This window comes from Puma concolor, chromosome E2 (assembly GCF_028749965.1).
Source record: "Puma concolor isolate L17-30 chromosome E2, mPumCon1.1.hap2, whole genome shotgun sequence".
NCBI lineage: Eukaryota > Metazoa > Chordata > Mammalia > Carnivora > Felidae > Puma > Puma concolor.
In genome coordinates this window covers 58,230,895-58,244,599 of record NC_141681.1, presented here as the reverse complement: position 1 = coordinate 58,244,599, position 13,705 = coordinate 58,230,895, and the positions used below count along the sequence as shown (strand labels likewise).

At 41.2% G+C, this 13,705-nt stretch overlaps 3 protein-coding genes across 10 annotated transcripts in view; 1 reads left to right on the top strand and 2 right to left on the bottom strand.

Moving 5' to 3' along the window:
* LOC147573823 (uncharacterized) overlaps positions 1-415 on the bottom strand; it is a 33,704-nt gene extending 33,289 nt beyond the window's left edge. The window contains 1 exon segment of the mRNA XM_086690869.1: positions 367-415. Within this exon segment, the coding sequence (XP_086546995.1) occupies positions 367-415 (49 nt within the window).
* The window catches only part of LOC112850903 (uncharacterized), a 212,892-nt gene that overhangs the window by 170,421 nt on the left and 28,766 nt on the right, over positions 1-13,705 (top strand). The window lies entirely within an intron of this gene.
* LOC147573822 (KRAB domain-containing protein 5-like) overlaps positions 1-13,705 on the bottom strand; it is a 161,288-nt gene that overhangs the window by 130,664 nt on the left and 16,919 nt on the right. For 2 of the 7 annotated variants that reach the window (XR_015245032.1, XM_086690621.1), the window contains exon 1: positions 5,354-5,443. The exons of 3 other annotated variants lie outside the window; for them this stretch is intronic. The gene's annotated coding sequence lies outside the window, so the exon portion shown is untranslated. Of the gene's footprint in view, positions 1-5,353; positions 5,450-5,944; positions 6,072-6,187; positions 7,720-13,705 lie in introns of those variants that run through there. 2 more of the 7 variants (XR_015245034.1, XR_015245035.1) reach the window with 2 other exon arrangements.

Here is a 13,705-nt window from a genome sequence, read left to right as displayed (position 1 = left end):
CTGTGTTTATCAAAATCAGAGCCTTGGGACCAGGGGGATTACATGTTGGTAGAAGAATAATGAGACCTCCAAGCAGGACTTCTCAAATCAACCACATTTAGAATTTTTATCTCCCTTTTCAAATGTCTAACTCACAGAATTGTTTCAGTGAGTGGTTAATCCAATTTTATATTTGGAATACTTTCAGTATGGGCTAGGTGACTTTTCAGAATTTCCAAATGTCTTTCCAGAGAATATGTATCTTTAAAAACTGGATTTTTGACTTTTGCTCCAAAGACATTGTTTTCCAAATATAATGAGTTAAGGTGAGGTTTTCCCCAGAAGGTTTTTTATCCTTGATCTCTTCTAGCAGTAGCATTTCGTTACCAGTAGTTGTGCCCGTTTGGTTATATCCATCATAATAAACATTCGGCATTTCCCTACACCCCATCGCCTTCCCCATCATCCCTTAAGTTTAAATACTCAGGGCCACAGTGTCTACTTTTTCCCATATCACTGTACCAAAGGACTCTTCTTGGTTGTCGACCAACAAGCCTAGGGTGTTACGGGAAGACACAACTAAAAGATACAAAAGAAGTCATCACACTTACTACATTGCATATATGTAAGTATGCTAATGTGCAAAAGTAATATCCATGATAGGACGTCAGTAGAATGAAGAAATAGGAAGCACCAGGACTTTGCTCCTTCTTGGAGACACAAATAGACCAAAGGACTTTTTCAGGACTCCAGAAGCACATTAGGAGAATACAGCACACCCAGGCAAGTACAAAGGCAGAAGAGTCACAGTGAAAAGACAAAGAACGTTTAGGACACTTGCCTACAACAGCTGCCCACTCTCCCTGACACTCCATGACAACACAGTGACAAAAGTCTTCCCTCTGTCGAGGAGAGAAACAAATGTATGTTCAACGATCTGGTTTCTTTGCTGTCTTGAGGGACTTGTTTCTGTCATGCATGGCATGGGAAGCAGAAGGAATGAGAGCACCCTCTGGATACACTATGGTAGGTGCTCAGACAAAAGGTGAGCATTTGTTCAAACACTGGAGAGACTACAGAGCTGAAGAACAAGAGTGGAAGGTATCACGGTCTCCAAAGAGTAACGACACTTTTTAACTTTAGCAGTTACAGAAATTCAGACATGACAAATGACCAGAACATGTGTCACTGTACCTAGAATTACTGTATTTTTGTGTTCCTCTGTACAAACCAAGTCCATAACCCTGGGCCCAGAGGCTGTTATTTTCACTTTTTTGTTTTGTTTTCATTGTTTTTGCGGGTTTTTGTTTCTTTGCTTTTTAATTCCCAAATGTCAACCAAAGCTATAAAAGGATACAAAGATATAGGATTTTGTGTTCCAATTGGAGGAACAAAATACATCTCCAAAAGTGGCCCTAAATTAATCAAGTACTATTAATTGACTGACAAGGAATTCAAAATAACCGTCATAAAGATGCTCATGGAGGAAGAAGAAAAATAGGCAGGTAACTAAATGATAGCAGGAAAACTATTCATGACCAAATGTAAAGCCAAGGAAACAGAACATATCACCAACAATGAACAAGAAATTGGGAGATGAAGAGTACAATTGCTGAATTGAAAAATACACTAAGGGGCCAACAACAGACTTGATCAAGTAGAAGAAAGAATCAGACAACCTAAAATACTCTTGTGTTCAATTACCTGCTAAGAATCAAAGGACAGGGTCTAGGGACTCATGGGACACCAACAAGCGATCCAATATGTATATTAAGGGAACCCCTGAGGAGAGGGGAGGGAAAGGGGGCCGAGCATCGATATGAAGAGCTCAAGTCTTATATGTGGAAAGAAGAGACAAATGTAACAAGCACAGTAAATTCATGGCAGGGTAAATGTCAAGACGTGAACACGGTGACACCTTATAATTAACCTATCAAAACTCACAGGCAAGAAGAGAAATTTGAACCAGCATGGCAAAAGCCACTCATCTCGTCAAGGAGAGCTCCTGTAAGCTTAGTGGGATGATTAGCAGATCTTATAGGAAGAAGCGCACGGACCCATGTATTCAGGTATTGAAAGTTCAAAACATATCCACTAAGAATACCCTACCTGGCCAAACTGTTTTTCATGAATGTAGAAATGGAGACTTTCCCAAGTAAGAACCCCTCTAAGTTTCCAAGTAGACCTCTCCTACAAGAAACATTAAAGGAGGTCCTTCAGGTTGAAATAATAGGATTCTAAACTATAACTAAAAACACATGAGAACATAAAGCCCTCTGCTAAATGTAAAAATTTATATAATTGGGGAGCCTGGGCGACTCAGTTGGTTAAGTGACTGACTTTGGCTCAGGTCAGGATCTCAAGGTCCATGAGTTTTACCCCCACTTTGGGTTCTGTGCTGACAGAGCGTGGAGTCTGCTTCAGATTCTGTGTCTCTGTCTCTCTGCCTCTCCCCCATTTGCAATCTCTGTCTTTGTCTCAAAAATAAAAACTCATTAAAAATTTATAAAAAATACACAAATCTGTCATGTTGTAATGAGGTAGCACAAGTCACTTTAGTTTCTGCTACAGTATCTTTTTCACTGACAGTATAAAAAATGAGCGGTGCCTGGGTGGTTCAGTATGGTAAGCAACAGACTTCAGCTCAGATCATGATCTCACAGGTTATGAGTTTGAGCCCCACATCAGGTTCTGTTTTGTCAGCAGAGAGCCTACTTCTGATCCTCTATCCCCACCTCTCTCTGCCCTTTCCCTGCCGATTGTCTCTAAATAAACAAATTTAAAAAAAAAGAGTACAAAAATCATAAATCTAGGTAAGTACATATTAAAAGACAGAAATTGTAGAATCAGTAATTTAAGGTAGGTGCAGGGGTGGAGGTGATATGTAGAATAATTTTGTATGCAATTGAGAATATCAGTATAAAATGTGTTTGTATACCTTTAAGATGTTTTATGTAATCTCTATGTAAACCACAGAGAATATACTACAGAAGATGGAAAAGTTGAAGAGAATGGTACCAAAGTACGTCATGGGTATAAGACCACAAATAAGGATAAAAAAATCTAAATTTGATACAGAGGTACAGAATATGTGTGTGTGTAAATATACACACATACATACATGAGAGAGAGGGAGAGCAGGGGAAGGGCAGAAGGAGAGAGGGAGGGAGGAAGCGCGCGTGCGCACGAGAGATAGAGAGCATCCCAAGGACATTCCATTCTCAGCTCATAGCCTAACATGGGCTCAATCTCATGACCCTGAGTTCATGACCTAAGCCAAAATCAAGACTCAGATCCTTAACAGATTGAGTCACCCAGGCACCCTGGAGTTATAGAATGTTGAAAAACGACTTTCAATGCACAAAAGTAATTCTGTCATGCAAGAAGAATATAAAGTCACCAATAAATACATGATGAAATTAATTATCTGTTATGATGACTCACCAATACGTTAGTTGTCTATTATTATGACAATTCACCTAGACATGATAAAACATTTACTGACCACTAACCAAGGAAAGAAAGGAGTCCCAAAGTATGTATGGGTCATATTTATACCAAGAAATACATACATAAATTTATTGGTAAGGGGCCTGGTTGATTCATAATTGACTTAAACTCACAATGTCTTAAAATGCACTAGATGAACATTGTCATCCTGTAACAAGATACACAGGTAAATGAAACTACATCCATCTCGTGGGGAAAGTCCCATACAAAAGAAAGTACATTATTATAGAATGCAAAACCAGAATAAGACAAAATTTAACCGCAGTCTACATTAAAAAAATAGATTAAGCCTTTCAAAGGAAACCCACCATATAACTATAATTTTAAACTGCGACTACGTACCCATGAAAGAGGAGCATTTGGATTGTTGGCATGTCTTCATTGACAGTAAACCAGGAAAGGTATTTTTTTTTTATATCAAGCATAAAATGCTCTAATGAAAAATTTTACAAATAAGCACTTAAAACCCATTAAAAATGTATTATTTTCTTAATATATTCCTCCTCTTACACAGAGTGTAAGGGTATAATCCATTGTTTAGAACCAAGCTGACTAGCACAAAACTTTCCTTTCTAAATCAACAAACACTGCCAAAGTTGGAAAATATCCTGACAATCACTTTATAAACAAATAAATATTTGGGATGAAATTCAGATACATTCTGAGAAAGTAGAAGAATAATCTTGTGATTAATTTTTTTCTCAAGTAAAATTACATTTATGAACAATCCTTTTTTTTGTGAACAATCCTTTTTTTATATGGAATTTCTTCTTTAAATGTTTATTTATTATTGAGAGAGAGAGAGCACACAGGCAAAGGAGGGGCAAAGGGAGAAGGGACAGGTGATCTAGAGCAGGCTCCACACGGACAGCAGACAGCCCCATGCTAGGCTCTAATTCCCCAACTGTGAGGTCATGAACTGAGCCAAAGTCCAATGCTCAATCGACTGAGCCATTTAGGCACCTCTACCTCATTTCTTATACAGCACATACCCATATCATATAGAAATTTTGATTCAAAAAATTTCGAGATGTGTCTCATATACAAATTATTTGAAAGTACAAACACCTATGAAAAAGTCACAGGAACTTCCTACTAAAAGTATAAAATGATGCAATTACTAGGAAATAAGGTAACCATTGAGACTATTATAGGCTGTGAGATCTAACTTCTAAATGTTATAGCTGCTTTATGGCATTAACATGCAAACATGCTAGGAGACACATAGATGTGTTAAATTATTTCATCATTGAACAATGGAACACACAGAGTGGAAATTTCAAATGTTGGTTAATACAAAGACAAGTGAAATTTTGGTGTGAAATAAAGGATTAGATTTTCTCATCTGAGGGAGGTGTTCTGTGATCTCATGAAATTACTGAGCCTCAATTGGGTACAATTAAGATAAAATCCTCTGGAACTTTGGAAAGCATAAACCACAAAACATGTGATCTCTGTCTCCAATGTTCCCCACATTTCTGCATCAAAACCCAATATGCCCACTGCTACCTTGACACACTTGTCACAAGAAGCAAAACAGAATTCAGAAATGGCTTAGCATAGAGTTCCTCAGAAATACAGAGAGATCCTCTAGGGCTCTCACAGCAGTGGAGAAGCTTTCAGATTATGGAGGTCCTCACCGGGGATGTGGTGGACCTTCACTGGAGCTGAAGGAGAATCCTTGGAGAATCAAGGAGCATGATGTGTTAGAGAACAGATGTCCCTCTGTGAGAGGGAAAGACATCAAACTAGGCTTCACAAATGAAATTCCATTCAAGGAGAGCACCCTGAACAACATTTTAAGATCTATCTTCCTCCTTCACATTTGGACCTCATCTGTGTCATGTGCTTCACTCCCACCTACCTGAGTGTGAGGCTACTGTCTCCTTTCTCTTCACACCCCACAGCTCCTCCTCTTGCTCCAAAACGATGACCAGGTCTGGTTTTGATACAATGAGACCTGTTTATCAGAAGAAAGGAATAGAAATACTGCTGGAGATTCTACCTTTCAACTCAGTATTATACTCAGCAGACAAGAGAGGACATTGAAGAATTCTAACAAATGATTTCTCAAACACTCTTGTGCAAGAAAGAGCCCCTTTAGAACATGCAGGAGGAGTTTCAAATATTCACATCATGACCAGCCTTCCAAATACTACCAATACAATAAGCAGTAAAAGTTGGAGTTTAAGATGTGGGCCATACCGTCTTTTGCCACTCAATGTTTAGAATTGCCATCAATCTACAGACATGGTGATGGCATCTTAAAAAAGGGAGGCTGAAGCTGAAAAGGAAACCTCATGAAGATATTTCTCTGCATCTACAAATCCCCATTTCCCTCCCTTGCTGCAGGGATCTGAATCCCAGTCATACAAAGGGAAGCTTCCAAGAGACAGTCTTCAAAGGAACGAACAAAACCCGAGCTGGGTTTGGGAAATCTAGGAGATATCCTCACCCAAGAAGAGGAGGTGTCCATAGGTCTCTAACATCACATCCCTGTACAGCTCCCGCTGACTGTGATTCAGGCATCCCCACTCCTCCTGAGAGAATTCTATGGCCACACCCCTGAAGGTCAGGAGTCCCTGAAATAAATACAACAGTCATCCAGTGGCCATTGGCAGTGTTCATAATGGTACCTAAGATGAAAGGGAAATGAATGTCATCAACTAGACTATAAGAACTGACGTTCACCGCTTACCTGCTTGTACCCAATGACTATACTCCCTCATTTTACTTAACCTCTTTTTTCTACTTCTGGCAAAACACCCTGTGGACACAGTCTCCTGTCATGGAAACAGAAAACATTCAACAAAATGGAATGACCGCCCCAAGGAAGAGCTTGGGCAGGCCACGTTGAGCTTAACCCCTATGCAGATGGATGATGGAGTGAACTCAGGGAGGACAGTTACCTTGACCTCCTTGTAATAGAAAAATCTCCACCCAAGGGGGAAAACAAACCTTACGTAACATGCAGCGTATGTATGGAAGTGTCCTCTTAAGGCAGGTGTGCCACCTTATGCCCAGTTCAGGTAAAATGACAAGGCTCCACTTCCTAATTGTCCACCCGAATCTTAAATAAAAGGAAATCATCGCCCACCCCCCTTGCTCTGTGAGTCTCTCCTTTGGAGGTTATTCCCTCTCATCTCCTTATTGGCTGAAATCAAGCTTCCTGTGTGTGACAACCCCAGCAGCTGCACTATGACTCTATTATATTTGAGGATGAAGACACACAAATATGTCAATTTTTTTATTCTTGTTTTCATTTTCTGAAAATATAAAGCAATAAATAAAAGGGTATTTCTGTGACAAGACTGTGGAGGAAAATAAAAATTTATTTTGGCATTTTTTTTCTTTTTGTCCTTTATCATGTTTTGCTGTTTTCTTTTTCTCTCCACCTGGTGATGAGACTCTTTCAGTGACACAACTTCAAGGGGACAGATGATTCATTCTCCTCAAGGAAACTCCCACATTTTATCAACTCTAAAGACAGCTGCCTTAGCCTTCCTAACGCCTACTAAATTCCCAACTGACTAATCTTCACTCATAGGTAGGAACCGATTCATCAGGAAGAAGTTACTGAAGTGGAAACCTTCCACTTTAAACCTTAAAGATGTAAGGGTCTACGTTGTTCAAGGGGGGCAATGATGAGGGACGCAAAGTCAAGAGTCGTGTAGCTTTAATTAAGTTTCCTTACATTTTGAAACCCAATGACAGGAGATGCCCTTCCTCAAGTAAATCATAGCTGCTTTCATACCTTAATGTTTAATTTTTATTAAATACTTGAGACAGGCAGAGTATGACATTCCTTTATCAATGGGCTCCAAGGTGTAAGGAAATTTAATTGAAGCTACACTTCTTTTGCCTTAGTTCTCCCCCACAAGACACTACAAAGAGAAACTCAGAAGAAAGAAGTTTCCAGCTGAAATGTGATGGCTTCTGCACATCGCTCAGTAAATCTAAGATCCTTAGCAGAGATGGGGGTGGGGTGGGGGAGGATGAACGTTATAAGGGAGAGATCTGGCAGAGTGAACCAGGCCAGTTAAAGAAGTGAACACGAAGTGTAAGGAAACAAATTGCTATCAGTGCCTAAGACACACCAAAGGACACATGATCTCTGGTGTGTTCTGTTGGCCCCCAAACAGTGAATCTGATAGTCTAATTATGAGAGAATACAGTGGATTTATACAAACTTCAATCACATATACTTTCAGTAGAGGCTGCTTTGAGGCAAACAGGCTTGAGCACCAGGTAGTAGAGGATTCCACAGGGCCCACCTGGCTGAAGAGAGGCAGGCCCAGCAGGTGACCTGCCTCAAAATATGTAGAGGCCCTAACTAACAAATGGGTATTTACAAGCAGGGAGAATTACCACATGAGGGCAAATTCCATAAGTCACCATACATAATCATCTTCCCCCAGCAAAATCAGCCCCAAGTCACTGCCTCAAGGCAGAAGCCCCTCCTCTGCTGTCCTTCCCACCACTCCCTTGAGGTGTATTCATAAATCTAATGTCTTATTCTGCTAGAGGTGAATTCTTTTCACCACTCATGCCCTCGGCTTCCACAGGATCAGTGACCCATATTTGGAAGCCCCCATCTGAATGGGAGAAGCACCACATTTAGACGGCTGTTTCCCCGTCCTGTATGTCTAGTATATTTTAAACAGAGTTTCTTTTTCACATTTTAAAAACCATACTGTTACCCCCTTTTTTAACTTTCCAAGTTATTCAGGCCTCATATGCATTCTCTGTTTTTTTTTTGCATTTAATATTTGGTCCAAAAAGGTCATTTTATTATAACACAAAGAGAGGACATGTGGGCACCAAGATCCACAGTGGGGTTGTGAAGAGTGACACTGCAGCCAGGGGAGGGAAAGGCAAAAGGAAGGTCTCCAGAAGGATTCCCATATGCTTAAGAGGAGTCCTAAGATACTGGGGGTCTTGTATTTTTCATTTTCTTAATCCTGCTCTACAGACAGATAAACAGGGAACTAAGGGGGAACGGTTCTCCTTGACTGAAATCCCACCACCAGACCCCATCAGCAACAGGAATCTTGCACTCAACAACTTCCCCTTTGGATCTGTCCTAAAGGGAATGTTTGAAATACTTTCAGGACTTTAATTTAAACTGACAAGTGTTGATGTCCTAGTGAAAGCCTGGTTGGAGAATGTAGAGAAGACTGCCGGTTATAGGGGAGAAGAGTTCTAAAGACCTAACCTTGAGTATTGTTCCTGAGAAGGTTGTAAAGCTTTAGTGAAAACATAAGGCAGAAACACCAAACACAGAGAAATCAACAGTTGCGGTTTCTAAATGCATGGAATTTTAGGGGGGAAAAGATGACATACCCTCGACCTGGAACACCAGGCTTACCTGAGAGCTGGCCATTTCTCTTCCTTCCCCTCGTCCTCTAGATTTCTTTTTCAGAAGGTATTTCTGGAGAAATCACATCTGCATCAGGAGAAAATGTCCTTAAGGCACCAACAGAACATCTTCACCAGAAAAGTGCTCACTGGCAGGCGGAACCTTGAAATGCAGGAGGACCAAACTTGCTAGTTTTTTGTGTCAGAACTTTTGAGAAACGGAGACTACGTACTTGGAGCCCAACCTCTGAGTTTTCCTTGTATAGTTTCAGTGGCTTCCACTCCCACAGACACCCACAAATTCTGCTACAGCATAGGAACAGTGTGCTGCGCAGACCTAATACTCCCACACTCATGTAGATGAGACTCCATTACCTGTCCTTGAGCAAAAGCCTGCACTCAAATCTCATAAATTAATGGGAAGCCTTGCCGACTGACTCTGGCCTCAGGGAGATCACCTGGAGCACTTAATTAAGTCAACACTGTTGTTTCCAACCACAACAATTGACAGAATCTGAGGAGGGGGGAAACAGCAAGGGTCGGTTTTGAAACTCCACACGGGATCCCTTTGGGAACCATTTAGAGTAGTAAGGAAGGCTTCGGTTATTATCCAGGTTTAAACCCATTTCTTCCCCAGTGATCAGAGTTTCTGGACATTGGAAAAAAGAGAGTTACAAATTTAAGAGCCAAACACACCTTCAGCTCTTTAGCCGACATTTTCCATGTCTTCCTAATTCCCAAACACAGGGCTCCAAGGAACCACAGGTGTCTTCCTAGTCCTCCCTATCAATTGGCTTGGAGAAACTACTCTGTGCCCTGGGAGTAAACCTCCCTTTGTCCTTATTGATACCTGAGCTACACTCTTAGTGCTCAAACCAAGTGCTACCAGCATCCCCTGCCTCAGAGAACTTAAATCAGTTAAAAAAAACACTGGTCTCCCATAAATAGCAACGGGTCCCAGTCTATGAACTTATTCCTTTGTGTCTAGGCCTTTTGAGCATTACACGCCCATTTCTCCTTAGGTCACTTGCCCCAATTCATTTACTGGACTGAGATTTCTTTGGCAAATGTCATGCCAGAATTTCTTTTTCCCAAAAAGGGGGAAGGAAAATCTAGAATTTGACAGTAGTAACCACATTTGGAAACAAGGGGAGATAAATGACATTTCAACGTGTTGTCTATGCTCTGTCTCTGATGGCACTTTAGCTGAGGTTAGTGGTACTGATCAAATGATCAGTCCTATTCGATGAGCTACCAACCTTCTTCTGAGGAAAATGTTCAACTGATATTGGCACAATCCACAGTGCATCACTCATCAAGCTTCAAATAGATCCGTCAAAATCTCTGCCCTAAATTAATCATTGCCCCATAAATAAGGAAACCCAACAGTGCACCAAGCACATAATAGAGGAATACAAGGTTAGGCCCTAGATCAATGGTCACGCTCAAGCCATCTTGGGCCACAGCTGCATCGAAGGCCAGGACTTTGGACCATGGCAGCCATGGGGGGCAGAGGCTGGAGAGCATGGGGTGGAGGTTCCGGGGGATAGGAGGTTCCTGGGAAGGAGAGTCCTGGCAAGGGAAGGGGATGCTAGTCCCTGTATGACCCCTATAGTACCTGAGAGAAAACCCAAAGGCTGAGGATGGAAGTTTGATTAGGACCCCTGAGCAAAAAATAACATTGCTATCTGTCTTTATCTTTTGTTCCCAACATTCGTGTGTTGTCGATTCCCACTGAAAACTGATTGTTCCCTGAAACACCCATGCAGTCCTTTTCAAAATAGTCCAGTTGATAAGGATAGCCAGTACTTTTTACCTTCAGTTGGGAGGAATGGCAATACACCTGTTGAGTAATGCCTCAGGGTTCCACACAGGGTCCATTCTATATGTGACAACCTTAAATGTTATACTATATGACAGTAAGTTTTCTGCAGGCTCTCCTTTGTTATACTATGACATAATTTCATTCTCTGCTCCCCTTCTCAAGGTTCTTTGCATGACACCAGCATACACCTGTGAAAACTTGTGGCTTTAAAGAGACATCAGGTGCGAAAAGAAAAATTTCAGTTTGCTCAAAACCAGCTTAGATATTTAAGTCACCTGCTGTCAGAACAAGGACTAGATTTCAAGACATCCGGGAAATCAAAAACCTGAAACTAAGTACCAACTCTGAGACTCTCTGGGACTGTTTGTTCATTTCTGAAGTTTGAAACCAAACTTCTCTCTTACAGTTGAAAGTGCATATGCTTTACTACAACAGGACAAACCTTACCCAATTATTTGAAAAGAGGGGGATGACACAGTAATTGAGACTTGAATGAAAAGTCTAAATCCATAAAAGCTTCTCAAAGTCAACACCCACAAATCAATCAACCCAGATAAGAAATGGGCAAAAGACATGAATAGACAGTTTTTGAGAGAAGATAGCCAGAATGCTAACAGACACATGTAAAGATGATCAACATGCCTCATCATCATGGCAACACAAATCAAAACACGGACGAGATAGCACTTCCCACCTGCCAAAATGGGTAAAATTAACAACACAAGAAACCACAGGGGTTGGTGAGGATGAAGAGAAGGGGAACCCTGTTGTACTGTAGGTGGGAAAGCAAAGTGGTGCAGCAGCCATTCAGGAGAACAGTATGAGGTTTTAAAATAACTAAAAATGGAATTAGAGGTGCTTGGGTGCCTCAGTTGGTGGAGGGTCTAACTCTTGATTTTTCTCAGGTCTTGGTCTCATGGGCAAAGCTCAAGCCCCACATGGGGCTCCAAAGTGAGCATGGAGCCTCTCTTTGCTCCATGCCTTTGCTCCATGCCTTTCTCTGCTACTCCCCCATTCACACTTGCTCACAATCTCCCTCAAATAAATAAACATTAAAAACAACAACTTAGTTTCTTTTTTTTTTTTTTTGAACGTTTATTTATTTTTTGGGACAGAGAGACAGAGCATGAACGGGGGAGGGGCAGAGAGAGAGGGAGGCACAGAATCGGAAACAGGCTCCAGGCTCTGAGCCATCAGCCCAGAGCCCGATGCGGGGCTCGAACTCACGGACCGCGAGATCGTGACCTGGCTGAAGTCGGACGCTTAACCGACTGCGCCACCCAGGCGCCCCAACAACAACTTAGTTTCAATCCATGTTGGCCAAAGTAAGATATTTGTATGATTTAACTCTTCCTACATTTCTTAAGACTTTTTTTTTTTTTTTTTTTTTTTTTTTTTTGGCAGGCTTGCACATCATCTATTCTGGATGATGATCCTTTTTTTTTTTTAATTAATTAATTTATTTATTTATATATGAAATTTATTGTCAAATTGGTTTCCATACAACACCCAGTGCTCATCCCAAAAGGTGCCCTCCTCAATACCCATCACCCACCCTCTCCTCCCTCCCACCCCCCATCAACCGTCAGTTTGCTCTCAGTTCTCAACAGTCTCTTATGCTTTGGCTCTCTCCCACTCTAACCTCTTTTTTTGTTTTTTTTTCCTTCCCCTCCCCCATGGGTTCCTGTTAAGTTTCTCAGGATCCACATAAGAGTGAAAACATATGGTATCTGTCTTTCTCTGTATGGCTTATTTCACTTAGCATCACACTCTCCAGTTCCATCCACGTTGCTACAAAAGGCCATATTTCATTTTTTCTCATTGCCACATAGTATTCCATAGTGTATATAAACCACAATTTCTTTATCCATTCATCAGTTGATGGACATTTAGGCTCTTTCCATAATTTGGCTATTGTTGAGACTGCTGCTATGAACATTGGGGTACAAGTGCCCCTATGCATCAGTACTCCTGTGTCCCTTGGATAAATTCCTAGCAGTGCTATTGCTGGGTCATAGGGTAGGTCTATTTTTAATTTTCTGAGGAACCTCCACACTGCTTTCCAGAGAGGCTGCACCAATTTGCATTCCCACCAACAGTGCAAGAGGGTTCCCGTTTCTCCACATCCTCTCCAGCATCTATAGTCTCCTGATTTGTTCATTTTGGCCACTCTGACTGGCGTGAGGTGATACCTGAGTGTGGTTTTGATTTGTATTTCCCTGATAAGGAGTGACGCTGAACATCTTTTCATGTGCCTGTTGGCCATCCGGATGTCTTCTTTAGAGAAGTGTCTATTCATGTTTTCTGCCCATTTCTTCACTGGGTTATTTGCTTTTCAGGTGTGGAGTTTGGTGAGCTCTTTATAGATTTTGGATACTAGCCCTTTGTCCGATATGTCATTTGCAAATATCTTTTCCCATTCCGTTGGTTGCCTTTTAGTTTTCTTGGTTGTTTCCTTTGCTGTGCAGAAGCTTTTTATCTTCATAAGGTCCCAGTAATTCATTTTTGCTTTTAATTCCCTGGCCTTTGGGGATGTGTCGAGTAAGAGATTGCTACGGCTGAGGTCAGAGAGGTCTTTTCCTGCTTTCTCCTCTAAGGTTTTGATGGTTTCCTGTCTCACATTCAGATCCTTTATCCATTTTGAGTTTATTTTTGTGAATGGTGTGAGAAAGTGGTCTAGTTTCAACCTTCTGCATGTTGCTGTCCAGTTCTCCCAGCACCATTTGTTAAAGAGACTGTCTTTTTTCCATTGGATGTTCTTTCCTGCTTTGTCAAAGATGAGTTGGCCATACGTTTGTGGGTCTAGTTCTGGGGTTTCTCTTCTATTCCATTGGTCTATGTGTCTGTTTTTGTGCCAATACCATGCTGTCTTGATGATGACAGCTTTGTAGTAGAGGCTAAAGTCTGGGATTGTGATGCCTCCTGCTTTGGTCTTCTTCTTCAAAATTACTTTGGCTATTCGGGGCCTTTTGTGGTTCCATATGAATTTTAGGATTGCTTGTTCTAGTTTCGAGAAGAATGCTGGTGCAATTT